This window comes from Poeciliopsis prolifica, unplaced genomic scaffold, assembly GCF_027474105.1.
Source record: "Poeciliopsis prolifica strain line A6 unplaced genomic scaffold, Auburn_PproV2 SCAFFOLD012, whole genome shotgun sequence".
Taxonomy (NCBI): Eukaryota; Metazoa; Chordata; class Actinopteri; order Cyprinodontiformes; family Poeciliidae; genus Poeciliopsis; species Poeciliopsis prolifica.
Window position 1 is genome coordinate 2,186,013 of NW_026562387.1, and position 19,203 is coordinate 2,205,215.

General features: G+C 40.6%; 1 protein-coding gene across 1 annotated transcript in view; it reads left to right on the plus strand.

Moving 5' to 3' along the window:
- mpp7a (MAGUK p55 scaffold protein 7a) overlaps window positions 1-19,203 on the plus strand; it is a 73,097-nt gene that overhangs the window by 43,093 nt on the left and 10,801 nt on the right. Inside the window, 9 exon segments of the mRNA XM_055037306.1 lie at window positions 715-795; window positions 2,601-2,732; window positions 9,263-9,344; window positions 9,816-9,901; window positions 10,107-10,181; window positions 10,835-11,031; window positions 11,532-11,596; window positions 13,362-13,382; window positions 14,051-14,083. Of these exon segments, the coding sequence (XP_054893281.1) occupies window positions 715-795; window positions 2,601-2,732; window positions 9,263-9,344; window positions 9,816-9,901; window positions 10,107-10,181; window positions 10,835-11,031; window positions 11,532-11,596; window positions 13,362-13,382; window positions 14,051-14,083 (772 nt within the window).

Genomic DNA, 19,203 nt, shown 5'->3' on the forward strand with positions numbered 1-19,203 from the left:
TGTCTGAATTGACCGCCAGGACTTCATCTGTACCAGCTTTCTTTTAGACTTGGCTTTCATCGGCTAACCTGCACACCTCCTGGATGTTCCTGCTGCTCTGAAATTTTCCTGTAGTTCCTGAATCTTCCTGCAGCTGGGAGATCGTCCTGCAGATTCCAACCTGAGCTGCTCCCTCCTCTCTACAAAAGCATCCAACTAAAATATGCCATGGCTTTGGCTTGGTGCTCAATGTGAAAAATTATATATTTTTTTATTCAGAACTGTTCTAGAATTAGAGCCTAAACAGTCTTAAAAAAAATCATTAAGCTAGAAAAGAAGTTGACCCGAAGTTGCTGATTCGGGTGGTTTTTGTAACCACGTTAAGGAATTCCATCTTCTCACTTTGTTGTATTGTTTTTTTCTGAGTTCAGGACCGCAGACAGCGCCTGAGAGGTGACAACACATCAGTGAACCCCTCACTGTCATCACATCACACTTTATTATTCACGAAGCGTTCAAAGAATGCTAAGTTTCCCATGAAACCTTTTTTCGTAACCAGTTGTAAATCTGCCGATTAAAATCGATTTACTTCAAGTTTCACCTGCTTGTAAGATGTTTAGACCTGAACTCAAACTACAACAAGTCAAGGAAATAAATCTATTACATTGCTGTTTACTATATCATATGTGGATATTGTTTTATTTGAGTCCCCATTCTGCGTGTGTTCTCTTTTAGCTTTCTAAGCAACTCGAGCTAAAGTCTGAAAATGGAGACATAAAAGAACTCACCACGCTACTGGAAAACCCCCACGTGAAGGTAAGATCCATTCCCGCCCTTTTTTATTAGAACAGTATAAACTGAAATAATATATCGTTCTCTGAATGATTAAATTATAAAAATTGGCAAAAAACATGAACAGCTTTGTATTTGTGTCTTTTCTGCTTTTGCATCATCAACACTACCGCGAACCGCAAACGGCTTCAGGCCTTTTCTCTTGTTTTTCTTCTTGGCTGCAGCCGCTGACCTCATTAACCAGATGCAGACGGCTCCAAAATAAATGTCCACACTTTTTGCTTTTTAATCCCGAACTCGGGCCGTCCATCAAATCCTCCAGGTGTCTCAGCCAGACGGAGCTGGCTTCACCCTGGAGGATCAGGTTTCTCAACACGTTGTCCTCAGGATTATTTGGCTCCTGCCAGTAATAACACTTCATTCTGAAGTTCCTTCCTAGCAGATCAGACACACACACAGCGACTGTAGGGGTGTGAACAGATCAATCATCTCCAAAGATTCAGGCTCAGAAGTAGATTTTTTTTAAGTCTGCACTGCTGACAGGAATTCAGTTGTTTTGATTCATTCTAAAAGGAAAACTGACAGTTTCTCAGAACGTATCTCGACCTCTGCTACACAGAGAGATGGTGATGATCTGCTTTGCCTGTGACAACCCCAAAGAGAAAAGGGCTGACAGATGACAAATGACAATGTCTGAGGTCCATTCATCACAGGATAAAGCTGGTAAAAGCCATCAGCTGTAACTGATGAGGTGAAAAAAGGTGGATGAGGCCGAAGGTCGGATTAACACACCCGCACAGTGAAAATAACTGTTTAAATGATTGTGTTTCCATGGCTTCCATCCATGTTTTCATCACTTGTTTTGAAGAATAATCTCCTGCTCCCTCAAAGCTCATCGAAGTTCTGCAATTTAGTTCGCTGCAGATCCATGTGCTTCATATCAATATCTCCCCCAGACTAATGAAAATAAAAATAAATCTAAAATTGTTATCCTTCAATTAAATACATTTTGCAACATTTTCAGCCAGGCTTTATTACCTCTGCAAATGGAAATCTCATCAATCCACAAGAATAAAGTTTTTATTTTTCACTGTAAAGTAAAACTATTAGAGAAAACATAATCAGGACCACACTTGCTCTTAATCTCAGTAGTAGTGGATATTTCAACATTATATTTTACTACTGTGTATTTATGCATTTATATAATGAATCAATTTTATTTTTCTTCCCAGTGGAACAACCACTATGACGGGTTTAAAAATCAGCTTGAGAATAATGGCATACTATTTGTCAACAAGAAAAGTTGACAAAGAGACTTGGTGGAATGAGGAAGTACAGAGAAAGAGAGGAGCTAAGAAGAAGTGGGACAGTGTTAGGACTGATGAGTGACCAAGAGTACAGGGAGATACAGTATAAAGTGAAGGGAGAGGTAGCGAAGGCCAAACAAAGTACGTACACTGACTTGTATAAAAGGCTGAAGCAAAGATTAGTAAGGATCTTATAAATCAGAGATCTGATGTTCAGCAGTGGAAGTGGAACAGAAAGGATGCATAAAGATGTTTCCGAACTCTTTGGTTGGTACTGATTACCAGCATGGCTGACCTGAGATTAGCTATTTGCACCCAAAAATTCTTTCTATGTACCTCGGTTGAGACATGCGGTCATTAAAAAGTTCTACATTGTTCCAACTTATTTTGCTAACTGGATCCAAGTTCAATTAACTAAATAAAGTAGGACCAAACTAACTATTTAAGCAAATCAATAGATCTCCAGTTTGACTGATAACTTGAACTTGCGTCTTTTTTCCCCCATTGATTTCTCTCTTCCAGAGCCTTCTGTCCGTCCATGATACAGTTGCTCAAAAGCGGTACGACCCTGAACTCCCGCCGCTGCCTGAAGACCTCGATGATGAGGAGAATTCTGTGAAGATTATAAGACTAGTCAAAAACAAGGAACCTCTTGTAAGTCACTTTTTATCGCATACTCAGCTGCACTGTCTACAGAAGTTAAACGTCCGAGGAAAAGTTTGGTCTCTCCAGTCGTTAATCGATTAGCTCATGGAGGCCCTTGCATTTTTTTGTTCCCTGTTGCCAGGTGTTGCATAAATAGCCTCAGTCCTCTGATGGCATGATTGAGGTATTTCACTACAAAGCCCGGTTCATTGTGGGAGGTGTGAATATTCTACTGAACTTTGATTCTAACCTGGCAAGCACACTCTGGTCTACCTGAAAACCGAAGTCTCGGTTCAGGGGAAGTAACCCAGAGACTGCTATAACAGGAGGAAATGATCTACAACGTAGGGTATTCTGGGTAAACACAATCAAAACAAACACTTGTGTATCTCTAGTGGGATAAATAGCTTGTGGTCTTTTGTCAAAGAAATCCTGTAATAATTAAAATCTGACACCACTTAATTTTGCTTATATTTTGTGAAGAAGGAAGTTGTGCGCGGTGTCTTTTTGTGTCATTTCTTTCAGCTGTTCTTGGTGCAGCACACGACAGGTGAAGAGGGGAACAGGTTATTCAGAGTTTGGCTTGCTAGATACTGTGCAGTGTGAAAGTGAACCACACCATCTAATGTAATAAATATCGCAATTTTGGTCCTCAATAACCCTAATAAAGTCTATGAGACTATTATCTCTAAAAACACTTTAAATTGTCATGGACTAGCAACCAGCTCTTGGAGTACACTGCCTTTTGCCCAATGGCTGCTGGAGATGACAACTAATGGATTAATAGATTCAGTTAAGTCTGATTTTTGAGAGCACTTTTTCTCAAAAATGGTAAGAATGGCTGGCATTATAAAAGTTCGGATGGAATTAGCATTTTCATCAAATCTCCAGAAATCCATTTGGCTTAACAAGGGATTCAGACCACATATTAGGCCAGGAGCAGACATGTTTTAAGTTAGTAGCCTGTAGCTGTTCAACCCACAGCCTTGGAGTTGTAACTCAGTAGATTAACCACGGCTGCCCTTCTGTTGGCGACGAGTATTTTTAGTCAGTCTACGCTTGACCTTTGTTCTTCCTGTGCCTCATCATTAGAACATGTGAGTCTCATTGTCCCAGACATAACGACCACTTTCCCACTCTTTTCTCTCATTGTTTAATTCTCTCTGCACCCCTTGACTTACTGTGCGTGTTTGTGGTATCGTTGCCATTTCAAACGTTCCCAACAGCTAATTGGCTGTTTAGACACTTGGAGAAATAGACTTCTTTAATGACTGGGTTTGCTTGCATGCCATACCTCCTTTTTTCTGTAGCTTTTGTCTCTATTATTGTGTTGACTGACCTCAGTGTCCTACAGCAGAATAAACACTGAGCTACACACACATATGTCCTCATTGGTCTGTCAGATGTCCATCTGTCCTCCCAGGGCTTTGTTGTGTGCTGAGGTCCCGTCCGTCTTTGATCTACAGCGGACATGTCCTGGATCCGGCCGCCTCTATTTTCACTCTGTGGTTTTCACTCCGACCGCCACCTTGGCTCCAGGCCGGCGTTCCTCTCACCACACCCTAAAAGAAGGGGAGGACAAGGGGAACACACCTCAGCCATTATGGCTTTCCTGACTGTGCCTGCTGCATGTTCTCTGGAGCTGTTGGCCTCACCAATGAGGCTTGGAGGAGGTCTGGGTTTCTGTCTCACTGCACACATTGGTGAGGACACTTCCTGCTCCAGGTTTTCCAGAGCAGGATGATGTTTAAGAAAAACATTATGGTTTTCTGAAACCATAATGTGATGTCTAGCAGCCACAATCTACTTCATCATCCAGCTCCTGCTGTTCCAGGAAGGGTTTTGATGAGTTTTGTCTCGGTGGACTGAGAATGTCAGAACAAAAATTCCAATGTGTGATCTTGTAAAGTTGAGGCTGGACCATTTCTTTTCTTTGTAATGAATGCTACATGACAGCAGTTCACAATCCTGATTATATTCCATATCCAAGTCAGTCCTAAAATTCAACATAGCGCTATCCGCTATAGCTGTGGGTGATATGGACTTCTTTCTATGACAGTATTTTGTGGTACTATTGTAATGATGACAAAAGTGATAAGAATTTTTATTCTTTTATTTTTTGGGTAACTATGGCTGTGACTGCGTGTCACTGCAATTACACAAACACAGCTCTTAAAAAAACATTCCAATTTGTAATTTGTTTCTTCAGGCTTTTGGATACAAGTCACATGAAGAAGACTGATATTTATATATTACTAAACTACAACTCATAACAGCATTTAATTATGTTTTCAAATTTATTGATATTCAATTATATTTTCATTGAACAAACGGAGGGTTAAACAATAAAACTAACAATCTTGACAATACGGACAGCTTTAGGGGTTTTGAAATCATTAAAGGGGCAGTGTTATATATATTCTAGGCATTTAGTTTCTGCTTGTAGCACAATCAAGTAACTATGTTGCCAGTTCTTATAAAAATGCTTTCTATATATCATAAATGATTTAAAAGAAATTTGACTTTATATTTTGGCACCTTAAAATTGGGCTTCTGTCTCTTTTAAAACTCCTTCTCTTTCTGAAACTCCACCTGCAGGAAATCATCACAACATGGCTTTTCATATAATACTGTCCCTTTAATTGTCATTTGTCACGGCAACAATGTCCCCAGAAATTTATTACGATAAATGATAATCATTTAGATAAATGCACATCCCCAGTTTGATTATCATTCTACAGTCCCTTCAGTCATTTACTTTGTGATCATATGCATGCCTTCAAAGAACATTATAGCCTAAGACTGAAGACGGTAATATGCATGAATTTTTCAAATGCAAGTAGCAAATATTTTTTTCAAGTTAAGAACTGAACGAATGCAGACAAACTTTTAGACTTTATATTTGCTTGTATCGCTATTAAGTGAGGTGTAGAAGTGTGTCTGTCCTGCTCAGCGGCTGAACCTGATATGAATAACTTGAAAAGTTAAACATAAAGTATATATAATAACTGAACGCCTCCAGATGGGTCCCCACAGCTGCTCAGGGTCACCAGGGCTACGACGTGAGAACATCAGAGGCCAACAAGCTGCTGTGGTCGACTCTGTTTCTCTCATTTGGATCCACTTGAAGTTCTGGGACGGATGGAGAAAGCAGACTTGGAGCTTCTGGCTGTGTGTGCCCCGCTGCGTCCGCCTTCTTCTCTACATGACTGCTGTGTCAAAGCCACTCGGTCGGTGGAGGCTCCTGTTGCTTCATTCACTTCCTGCTCAGTTCATCTTCAGTCATCCTCTCACTGACACGCCATCTTCCTCTGGTTCAGTTTAACCTTTAATCATTCTGCTCATTTTGCATTTCATTTTTCTGAGATGATGGATCTGATCAAACCAGCGGCTGCAGCTGAACTATAATGTTTGTTTTGCAACAAAATATCACATTTTTGGTGTAAAATGAACTCAGTCCTTCTCTTCCTTCATCAGATCAGATCAACATCTGAAGTTGTTCAACATCCTTAGCAGCCAGGAATATGACAGCATTAATGTCTGTCTGCTCTGTTTGTTGAACAAACATGTTGGGTTTTCCTATTATAGCTGAGAGTCGCTGGCTACCAGTCTGTGGAAACAGGAGACTGGAGGTTCGGTGGCATCCAACTGGCATCCAGCAGACGCATCGTCCTGCCTGGCATCAGCTATCACCAATCAATCCGTGCAGCTTCAGGCCATCAGCCACCTCAGCCACTAGGAACCAGCGGATCAGCTGGACTTCTCATTATGGGACCACAACTGGAAGACGTTCAGAGCCGGAGCAGCGACTGCATCTATGAACGCAGACGACATGTTGAACATTATTACTGTCTGAGTTCCAGCTGCAGGATGGATGTCTGTGGATTCTGTGTGTTAATAATGACTTGATCATGTTGATGAGACGGTTCAGAGCTGGGATCTGTCCACTTTGGTTTTCCATGAATGACAGTGATGGGAATGAGCTGCTGGCACTCCACGGTTTTGCATCGCTGACACTTTCAGGACAGTCGGATCAGAGCTGCTCTGGTTCCAGTTCATCTGGAGATCTGCTCTAGTCTCAGTCATCGTCTTCCTCCCTTCATCCTAAAAGCCACCCTCATTATTCTGAGCTCAGTGTGGGCTGATGTGGAGACAAAGGAAGCCTTAGAAACGAAGTGGCCTCCCAGTTTGTCTGCTGATCTTGAGAGAAGATCCTGATTGAAACATTGTCCAGGAAGAAAACCTGATGGATGTCCATGTTTTGAAAAGGAGAATTCTTTGTTGTCTGTTTTCATCTGATTGTTGAAAGAAAAGGAATGACTCAGACTGGAAATAAATGAAGCAACTAATGAGACTCAAGCAGACGGCACACATGTTAGTGTTTTACAGACCGACCCACGAGCTTTAAAAGCAACATATCTTCCACTTGATGGATTGCTCACAGTGTCTGTAGGGGTGAGGATACCACAGAAGAAGATGGAGAGCTCTGCTGATGTTGACTGTCATTTTTCTCAGCCTCAGTTTTAAAATTGTGCACAAAACTTTGTCAGTATTCCACTAATGTTGAGGAACACAATTTTGCAATTGTGGTATTTCCATTAAATAAGAAATGCAGTTAAAATTGCATGTGAATACATTTGTTCACACAATAGGTAATTAAAAATGATGTTGCCCCATCATCCTCCAACTACCTCCATTTGTCTTGTCGTTACTGCCTATATTCACATCCAGTTGTTGACCAGGTGGTGCGAAGAAAGTGGTTCCTTTGGAATTTTGTGAAATAAACCAATTTCCATGTGGTCAAAAAGTCCACCTCACAATTACTCATCTTTTTTGTTTTGTTTTTTTGTTAGATTGGGGTGTTTCCATTGGGTGAATGTTTTTTGAAATTTCAAATTGTTAATGTGGAAACAGTTAATGTGGTTAATTTCTCTCCACAATTTAAAAAAGACTGAGTTTTTTAATTTGTGGATAACTTTGTTTTTAATTTGCAATATTTTTTTCTTTTCAAAATTAATAATAATTCTCTCAATATAAAAATACAGCATAGACAAAGATTTGTTTGTCAGGAGATGCTCTCTATACGCTGTGTAAAATTAGTATTTTGTAAACTTTAGATTTTTCAAGGTTTTCTACTTACAAAGAATTGAGATTTGTAGTATTCAATTGCGAGACTCGGAATAAAAAAAAAAACATCCACAGGCGGTCCTGTTTCTATGACATCCTCTTGTTGGATGAACTCCGTCTTTATATGAGCTCATCCAGCTCTCACACAGACATCCAGAGAGAAACCTGTGGCTCTGTCCAGCTTCTAGCAGGGAGATGGCATTTCCACTCATCTTACACAAATCTCTGAGCTCTTCACACACTGAGTCATGGCAGCAGCATGGAGACAGAGACACACGCTTGATGAAATTCACAAACCCAAACACCCCCACCTGTCTGAAGCACTGAGGTGGAAGTGTTGTCATAAGATCTGGGTAAAGACCAGTTCTAACATTAAGGTGTGAAGGTTCAGAGGAGGAAGATAAATGAAGGTGCACCTTCCTGTCAAAGAGTCGTCTGTGGTGAATCAGATGGCAGCTTCTCCTGGAATCGCTCCTGCTCCTCATAATTATCACAACAAGTCTTCAGTTGACTTGTTAATGATGAAGGGAAGGTCCAGATGGGGGTTAAGGAAACAAAAAGGAAACCAGAACCGGTCCGGAGGCTGACAGGGAGAAAGACTAGAATAGCATGAGAAGCTGTCATTGGTCACTGCTGCTGTGAAAAGGGTCTCCCAACAGGGGGCGCTCTGTTACATCACCCAGAAACTCAATAGAGAACTTTACGTACCATAACAAAGGTTTAACAAACAGTCCAACAGCAGATATGATTGCAGGTAATTGTACTTTTATGCCCATGTTTCCACTTTGTACTTGGTTCCTCCTGGTATTTAAGGTCTGCTGTGAAGGTCACCATCTTGTGTTTCCTCTACATCAGTGTTTAGAGCTCAGCAGGAGGTCATTGTCATCGTTCCACTTGTGCTTTATTTGACATCAGGTCTAAATATGTGCGTCTCTCTGCCTCCTATTTGTTTTTCCTTGTCACTCTCAATCGAGAGGCGAACGATGTTTGTCAGATGCTCCGGTGTTCGGTTGGGTTCATGGCCGATGCTTGGAGTGGTTGTTCCGGCCAGGCGGCTGTGAGTTTAAAATGGAGCTTTGTTTGTTTTCTCTGGCAGGTCAAGAACAGTAAAGTGGTTTTAGTTGAGGCTGTGGCTGAGCTGCAGAGGTTCTAGTGCCCCTCTTTCTCCTCGGTGACCAGTGCGTTTTTAACACAGGAATTGAAATTACTGTGTTAAAAACAGGAATTTCAATTGAAAAGAGGCCGTTGCTGCAAATTACCTCACTATAAGCATCATGATACAGGCATGGAACGGCTGCTTCATTATATTTGTTATTGTGTGTCTGTTCCAATTAAAATAATTAACAAAATAAAATAAATGTAAACTCATTTTGATGTGACTGATGTTTGCAGCCTCTCTGTTTCCTCTGCAGGGAGCAACAATAAGACGTGACGATGGAACAGGAGCCATCATTGTGGCCCGGATCATGAGAGGAGGAGCAGCAGACAGAAGCGGTCAGCTCCATCTTCTCTTCTTCTTCTTCTTGCTCTTGTTCTTTCCACGTTTGTCTGTCAGCGGGTTGGAGGTGTGACAGATTCTGACTCTGTGCTTCAGAGAAATGATGTGTTTGTGCCATAGATTGAATCAATCCACTCTTTAAAAGTGAACACAGACGGCAGAGCGCTGCTGCTCGTCCACATGTTTCACATTTGTGTGTGTGTGTGTTCACTCCGTCCAGCCTGTGTGTGTCGGCTCTACCAGAGTCGAGCCAAAGGCAAATTTCCACACATGTCCTCAATAACATCATGATTCTTTTCCAGGCCCACTGATCACCGTCACTGTAAACATTAATCTGCTGTTCTGTACACAACCTCAGGCTCCGAACACGCTGCACTTTCACACAGTAGCTCACTAGAGTTGGAAGATTAGAATAATCAATATCAGGATGATCATAGAGATGTAATTCTGGTGTTTTTATATGTCAGGGCTGATTCATTCTGGAGATGAACTGAAGGAGGTCAACGGGATCCCTGTGGATGACAAGAAACCAGAAGATATCATTCGTATCCTGGTAAGGCTGGTGTTTTATTTATCTATTTATTTAAATATGTCAAATGTTTGTCATGTTTCAGCTTCTCTTTCTTGGTAAACAAGAAAAAAAAGTCTGTGTGTGAAAAAATGTTCTTAATCTTATTAATTCCAACAGGAAATGAAATACTTAAGCAAAGGAACAAAACTCTAATGTGTCTTTATTATATAATCTTCCCACAATAAAGGCCCAGTCACAGGGAGCCATCACTTTTAAAGTTGTCCCTGGTTCAAAGGAAGATGGACCTATCAGAGAGCCAAAGGTCAGTATTTTATCAGTAAATCCAAGTTTGGATCACTCTTTTAGAACATGCACTCAGGCTGTCTTGGGAGTATTTCTGAGATTCGACTGTATGGGGTAACAACAAACCGTTTTCATCAGTGCTGAACATTGTTGTGCAGCTTCTACCCTTCTTGACAGTTTTAACAACTACAGACTTCCAGATGACCCCTCAACAAAAACCCCTCACCTTCCTGGCTACTTTGATGTTAGCGCATTAATTGGCCAATATGGTGATTTTCTTGGAATCCCCCTTGTGTAGAGCAATGTTGTGTTGATGACCAGGTTCTGCCACCATTGTCTGTAAATATGTGTTATCCAAAATTCCTCAAGTGGCTTCGTTCAACTTAACTAAAGGAATGCGGTGCTATGCTAAATGTTTTTCTTATTTAAAAATATAATTTAATTATTTTCTTATCTCTATATTTTAATGTTTTTCTAATATTGTATAGAAATTAAAAATTCCATTTTATAATCTCGATTATTCTGACTATATCTCATCTGAATAATTATGTCATCTATCAACTAATTGATTGCTAATTGTTAGTTTCAGCCCTACTTTCATTAAGGCCTTCCAGATTCTGCATCAATAACCAAGTTGTTTTCTTTTGTCCGCCCTACCGCTGGTTTGTCCAGGTGTTTCTGCGAGCACTGTTCGACTATGATCCCAGTAAAGACAGTGCCATCCCGTGTAAAGAGGCTGGTATGGGCTTTAAGAAAGGCTCCATCCTTCAAATAATGAGCCAAGAAGATGCAACATGGTGGCAGGCAAAGCATGATGGGGATGCTAATCCCCGTGCCGGTCTGATCCCATCCAAACAGTTCCAGGAAAGGTGAGAAACGAACTCCAGCTGTGATGCCCTCATGTTCCAGCCTCGTTTTCTTCCTTGTGCTGGCCTTGGACTGCCAAACGTAAGCTGGAATTTCACATGGTCAGGTCCGCAATAAGTAATTACAGTATTGATAACAATGGTGCTGACACTAAGGGAACGGAAACCTTCACTCGATGTGGAACACATAACACTGGGTAGGTTTTCTGATGTCATTCAAAAGTCCTTGAGGTTGAAATGGAGAATGTAGCCTTTCACATCTGATCGAAGGGTAAAGTAGTTTTTGGGTCCTTAACTTTTGCTACTGTCTCCTCTTCTCTAATTATTAGTTTCTGTTTTTGTAATTCTGTCCTAACCCAATAAAACTGCTGGTCATTGTTGAACTGCTTCTCTGAAACTTAGAGAAGAATGAAAATATTCATCAATGGCCATGAAACTTGGCGTTTCTACATTTTCTTTATTTTTTTTCATGTCCTCCTTTGTTCTTCTTTCTTATTTTCCAGGAGATTCGCTCTACGGCAGCCCGCTGCAACTCTGCCACTACAACGGACCCTCAGCAGGCGGCCATGTAAGCATTCATCACCTGTTGTGTTTTTTACTCAACAAATCTGAACATGACAGTTTCAGTTTCACAGAGTGTGAGCATAATGGACATTTGGGTACATGTGGGACATGTCCCACACACTTTTAATCCATTGTTTAGATGGGGTAACTTGATTTTCTTAGCTGTCTAAGCTTCAACAGTGCTTCTTGGTTCTTTAAATGTCACCTTGGATGTCATGACAAACAGCTCTATGAACTGAGGTCAGACCGTTTCTTGCCTGATAGAGGAGCTCCAATATCTGAAGCTAGATTTTATATGAAGGCAGAAACATTTGGTCCAAACTAAAAAAGTTTAGTTTGGACCAAACTCTCCAGCTGCCGTTCAGAGATCTTTAACCTGCTGTTGATGCAACTCAGGAGCATCTGGAGGAAATTTAAAGGTTTTAAATTCTGGTGAAACATTTCACTTTAAGGTCCTGATTTCATTGTTTTGATTTTAATCTCCGCTTTATACAATAGTATCAAATTATTTACAGACATTTTAGCAGCACATAGTTACATTCCTTTCCAAGGTTTTTGAATCTGAATGTTTTTCCTCACAGTGGCTTCTCCACAGCCGTGCTTCACAGATTGTGTCACCCTAGGTAATGAACTACCGTAGATATCCATTAGAGAAATAGTTGCATTAGATCCATATTTAAAAATATTGAAGAGATTCTACAGTAGTTTTCACATTGACAGTGTGGCAAACATCTAGATTATCACCTTAAGTAGCATTTCCGGTGATCTCAGTGCGATGAAGGTGGCAGAGTTGGAGGTAAACTTGAATCAAAGGTCTTGACACTAATTACAGAAACTAGTTTGTGACCAACATTGGTCGATCAAAGCAAAACTGAAGAGCCACCTTCATCCCTCTGCAGTCGTCCATGTGGCGTAAATGCTTAGCTACACCCTTACCTCAAGCTACAGGGGGTTACTTGTTCTTAAACACAGCGGATGAACACGTGACTTATCCCCCTTAAAGTCAGCCAACCTTTAAACTGTCTCTGGTAGTCATGGTTATGTGCATTTATCTTGTGGTGTTAAGTTTAAGTAGCATGTTTTTAGCTGTTTATTACAGAGTGATAGGTCTGTTACTCACATTAGTGAGTAACAGACCTAAACGCTTTACATGTAGACCAGTGGATAAAAATAGCCTCAACTCAAGTGACCGGCACACATTACTGACTTGAAATGTTAAATCAATTTGGTTAATTGATTGACATTTTTCTGTTCTTTTTGTGCACAAATGGGAGGTTTCTAGGTCCTCTGCAGTTTTACCGCCAACAACATTATCATCAGTTTATTAGCAGCATCAGAGGATAGAAGTAGTTTCTTGAGCAGAAGCTTCATCCGTTCCTCTTCCTTTCTCATCCATCAGCCTTACCCATAATGAGAGCAAGTGTTTCTTATTTAGTGTCCAAAAGGCAAATGAAGGCAACAGAGTATTATTGCATCTATAAGGCTGTGGAGCATGGATTGGTCATTGCAGCTGAATGATCATCATGCTCTATCACACGTTAAAGGGAGACCATATTAACACAAATCTAAAAGACTCAAGAAAACAGTACCAATGGTATCCAACCTGCTGGTATACTGCAGGTTGTAGTGGGATCTTCATGTTGTGTGTGCATGTGTGTACGCACAACATGGGGGGCTGTATTTTGGTGAAACCCTGGCCAACATATGTTTTTTTATTTGCAGCATTATGACTTATTATATTTATCCATTTCTTCTTTTCCCTCTGCAAGATGATGTGGAGATAGAGCTTGGTAGGTTTCTTCTCTTTTTTTTCTTACCCCATTGCTCAACCGGCTTTTCAGAAACATTAGTACTTTTTAAAAGCAACTAACATTGCTTCTTTACCCTTTGTCACTCAAAGCTACTGAAATTGAAGGTACTACAACTTTTCCATCTGCATCTCATATTTTATCCATGTACTTGTTCTGCTGTCCAAAGAACCCTTGATGACTGCCAACCCCTTTATCATTTTGGTGTTCAATGAAAGGTCAACCTCAGCTTCCTGTCCTTGTGTTTCCTGCTCCTTCCTCTTCTACTTACTCAGAAAAAGAACTTTCCACCTTGTTGGAACATATTGGTTCTAACTCTTCTAAAGGTACTAATTGACAGATTTATTGATAATATAAAATGAAATCAGACAAATGGCAGGACTGAAGATAGTGTCAGCGGCCGTAACATTATTTATATTTGGTTTTGCATCTATGGATATTACAAAATGCATATCTAATAAAATTAATCAGTTTGTCCTGCTACTCTCCCCAGATAGTGTCCCGTGTATTCCAATGAATGCTTCATTTTCCCCTTTTTTACTTTGTGATGAAAGAGGTAGATTTCTGTTGCTCTCATGATTGATTCCTCTTTTTAATCAGTTGTTGTTCCTCTCTTTTGGATTCTTCTTTCCTTTCCTTCCCGTCACCAGAAGAAGCTGATTATTGTAGCGGATTCCACTTAGGTGAGAGATTCTCATCATCCTGTTTTCCAGCTTGTCCTCTCCTCTCTTGGTGTAGTTGTTTCATTGTTGTAATAACTGTGAAAGTTACAAAATCTGTCCTATACAAAGTCCTTCCCCATTCCTTTGGCAGCTCTCCCTTCATTCATCAACTTTGACCTCCTTTGATTTAAAATGTCTTCCACAGGAAACAGAAAATTCCACTTACTGGTTGTTATGGCTGACTTATTTATTAGACATATTATGTCATTGTTTTCAGTCTGAGGGTTAAATTATGGAGCCACAAATTGCATTCAGAGATTTGTATTTGTATAAAAAGTCATAATATTGGCACTACTTGAAAATGAATGATTGTTTTTGCACTTTTTTCTTTTGGAATCCATAATATAATAAGCAATAGTTCCAGAAACAAAACTAGGCAAGAGATTTTTGGGGGGTGTTCAGTTCACTAAGCCTCTTCCTGGACATCCCTTCTCGTTGGAAGAATATAAGAGAATGAATTTATCTCTAAAGCTTACGAGACTCAAAACTGGAAACATAGTTTCATTCAGTTAAAGATTATTATATATGCATCTAAATAAAGATTTTCTTTTCTGCTTTTTTTTTTAAAGCTTGGTCTCTCAGTCAAAGAAACACAATCTGAAAGGAAAAAGAATCTTACCATAGTCTAATATCAGGGGCTTTAATCCATTCAACATGAAACAGACAGAAGAGTGAAAGGTGGTCATTTAGGTGCAAAATGTTGGATTTGTGAGGTTCTGTAAGGCTGTGCTTGTTTGTAAATTTCTTTACCCAAATGTCTTCATAGCAGTTTTTCTCTATTTTATTTTATTTTTTTAATGTTTGGGTCAAAATTCAAACCCCCCTCTCTTTACACTATAGACTCTTTATTTATAAGAAATCCCTTGGATGCATGTTGATTGTTTCATTTGGATCAAACATTAAAGAGCATCACCCTTTATTTCTCAGCTGTATTTTCCACTCTCTCTGGGGATTCGTTCTATCACTCTGCCCTTCACAAAAGCTCAGTGACCTCATCGTCTCTTCTTCCCTCTGTTGGGCCCAAACGACATCCCGCACTGTAGTGGGTTCACAGCTTTTCTCGAAACCCAGTAGCTCTCTGTGAGACTTAACCGAAATGAGAAAACCTCAAGAGAAGGGAGAGAAAGAAAACAGAAGCCATTCTAATAACACGTCCTCTGGGTGAGTACAGCTGCGTGGCTTCTCAGCCGGTTGGATGTGGTTGTAGGATGTAACGTTGGCCCGTTCTCAAAGGTTTGAAACTCTAGAAGCTGCAGATGTTTTTCCAGTGCTACCAAAGCTGAACGGCGGAATAAAGGAAGTGGTGGAAGGCGAGCAGTTGTTGTTCTCAGGTTTTAGTCTTTTTCCTTCCTTCCTTTTTGTTTTTTTTTTCTCCTCCTCTCCGGGGGTGTGGCGCTCAAAATTGTTTGTGTCAAGGTGAGGCTGAACAGATTTACTTTACACAAGCGGAGCATTTTGCCATGATATTCCACTTGAGACACTTCAATTCTTTGGATTTATTTCAAATGCAATTCACACAGAGATGACAAGGAAGAGAGAAATGTGGGGAAAGGGTTTCAAGGGAAAAGGGGTAGTAGCAGTCGTGGAGAGAGAGAAAGTAAAGTCTTCCTCTAAACCTGCAGAAAGAGAAACCACGACAACAAACATGTGCATAAATAGCAGTTATGACAATCTTTCCTTTTTGTTCCTGCTTCTATCAATGGCTGAAAGATTCAGAGTTAACAGGAGGAGGGACGTCTATAAAGGCACTGGACTTAAGAAACTGTAAATGACAGAATACAGTTGAACCATTATCCAGCCAACATCATTAAAAAAAAAGATTCAACTTGCTTTTTTCTGTGGCCATCTTGGATATTTTTTCAATTTATTTTTTGTAGATATAACTTTTTATTTATTTGCTTTCAGTGTTTCAAGACTCTTTAGAGTTTGTATCATTGACTGTGGCTTTAAAGTTTCTCCAACAATCTGAGCCACTTATTTTGTCAGTGTGAGTTTTATTCTTTTTGCTGACCCAGCAGCAGCTTCTGGGTCGACCAGCACGGTTCTGAGATGAGACGTCTCTGAGCCCGTAGAGCTGCGGGACGAGACGGAGGGGAAACATAGATTGCTTCTGACGCAAATAGACTTTTAGCAACCTCAGCTCTGGAACATTATTCCACCATGTAAGCCTGTAAGAGTTGGGTTCAGACCATTTCCCTCATCCTCTGTGAGTCTCCTCTCCCCATATAACCCAGTTTAAACACTGGGATGACCAACGCAGAAACTGATTAAAGATGTGAAGCATCATTTGGTCTAACCCCAGCTCAACCTCCCTCTGTCAGAAGGTCAGAGTAGCAACCAGACCAGATATGTAGGCTGCTCCTGGAAACAGATGCTGGATGCATTCACAAAGATCAGAACCTGAACTTCACTTCAGTGCAGAACCATGATCATTTCTGCAGACGTCTGTTGTTGTAGGAGGAACATTTGGAGAACTCGTACAGTAGAGTTTGGGCCGGAAATGCTTTTCTGTGTGGGGGAAGAAAGTTTGATGTTAGGCCTGTTGCAAACACAAAATGTCTGCACACTCTTTAAACCAATAGTACGTATGACTGCATGAAGAAAATAAAAAAGAATTTGTTTTTTCATATGTAAAACCTTTCAGATCTTTTTTTCCAGTCTATAAAAACAGTCTGGATTTTAAGATAAGATTGTCTGCAAAAGTTTATTGGTAGCTTTGGACGTTGTTGATATTAATCTGAGAAGAAGAATTTCTGCTTCTCCACAATAAATATATTCAGCTGATGCGATTGGAGGATTTAATCAGAATCCTAAACGCTTCCCTTTAAATGAACCCCTTTGGCAGAATCATAAATCACCGTAGAACCATATTTTCACTCTGGCCTGAGAACTCTTCAAGGTTCCAAGAACAGCCTGAAGAGTGCCATCTAAGGATGGATGGATGTTTCATCTCTTTTGCTGATTGTTCATAATTTCTCTCTACTTTCTACTCTTTTGTGTTACGCAGAAGCACAAAGGAGATCACATATTAGAAAGTTGACGACGAGCAGTTCTCCTGTCTACTGTCAGATTAGAAGAACTGCAGGTCTTCTCTTTCTTTTCTTCCATGTTGCAATAATAATGGCTGACAGAATGGAAAGCCTCCACTCCTCCCTGGCTGCCTACCTTCCCTCCTCCTCATCCTTCCCACCAGTCCTGTAATCTGGATGTGTAACAAGGCAGGAAGAGCTGCTAATGCTTCCCACATTTGATGTCCACCTCCTGGACAAAGTGTTACAGTGTCAAACCGCAGCATTGAGCTGAGAACATAATGCTCACTTCATCGCCCAATGCCATGTCGGGTTACCTCCATGGATGTTGTCTCCATTCAGTCTGAGAAGGAGAACCAGGATGGTTCTGGAGCCCAGTTAGGCCCCGGGCCCCTGATGGAGGGTCCCTCACTACAGCAAGCTGGTTTCACTGGGAGCTTTTTCCTCTTTGTCTCACTTTCATTTTATTCTTTGAGTGAAATGATTTGTGATTGGAGGGAAAACGGCTGCTTGTCGTTTACTGATGGCCTCCCAGTGACGTCTGGAAGACCTGATGCTGCTCTCTGCTGCCAGGCTTTGTGACGGTTTTCTCTCTCTGCTTCACAGTTGTAGACGTTTGTTTTCCAGGTCCAGGGTTGTAGTGGCTCTCAGTACGTTGGGGTCAGAGCGGGTAGTTTGTAGCTTCAGCTTACACAGGCCGCCGGCTGCTTTCCTTACACACTTGCTGAATTTCCTACATGGCTGTGAGACATTATCAGACTGGAAACTGGGCTCAGAGGAGCTCTGGTGCTGAATGAGTAGATTACTCACAGGAGAGATGGCACAGACCATGAAAGCCACAGCTTGGCCAGAGTGGAACAAAGTCTGCCTCAGTTCAGTGTAAGACTATATCCAGGCCGCGTGCCTTCACTGCTTCTTATGCACACACAAGCTTCTCCAAAAGCAGTGTTGCTGTGCTGCTGTGACTTACAGCGTGTTTCATCTGGAGCTCGGAGTTGGTCGGCGGGTCCGTCTCTTATTAAGGGACTGTTTGGAAAAGAACAAGCAGAGAAAAATGTGACCGAGAAACAGTGAAACACAGCTGTCTGAGGATGTTGTGGAAAGTATGAGGCCGGCTGTTATTTAGTCTCTCACTTCATCATTTCATTTTGCTTCATTCGTTCTGCATCATGCATCTGACTTTTTATTTATGACTGATTAAAATTGAGTGAAATCATAAAAGTGAAATGAAGTCTCAGTTAAAGGCAGCAAGCAGACAGAGAGATTTAGAACTTTTCCGGTTGCAGCAACGTCTAATAAGTACGAATGTCTGCTTTTAATACTTGAAATCATTATGAGATCAGCGTTTGCACAATGAATCAGTCTATTAAGAAGTCTTTGTGTCGCTTTAGATACAAGAGACCAAGAAATTCACTCCATATGCACATAAAGAAACAATAAAAATCCCAAAAGTGGAAAATGTGAGTGAAGCGCCCGAGTGTGATCTCCAAGCTAAGTGTTTGGCTGAGGGTTGTGCTCCATTTCCTTCACCTCCAGTAAAGATGGCTGTCATCAGAATAAACTGAGCTCCTGGACATGGATGCAGAAACACACACAGAATGTGAAGCTCACACCTGCAGATGATCAGCTGGTCTGACAGCTGCACAGGAGTTTACAAAAAATTTCATTTTGTTAAGCTGCAGCCACTAAACCTAGATGCATTTTAGTGTGATTTTTATATATGTAATTATATTTGTGATGCAAGTATGCTAGCTTACTCTACTTTTATAAAGCAGTTTTCATTACCTGCGTTAAACTGAAATTGCACAATCCATCAAGTACCTCATAACATTCTTCCTTTTCTAAAGCCAATTTTAAGGAAAATACTCTCATTATGTCATGATAAACTGGAACAAATGATGTTTTTGTGGAGCTTTGACCATGTGTTTGGATGCATAGTTGGAACAAAGAGTGGCGGGTTCAACCTTTGTTTTTGTCCAGATTTATTAAATCTGTCTCTTTGCATGTATAAAAATTCTGGTGCAGAATTATTATGCGTGTCTCTTATCAATA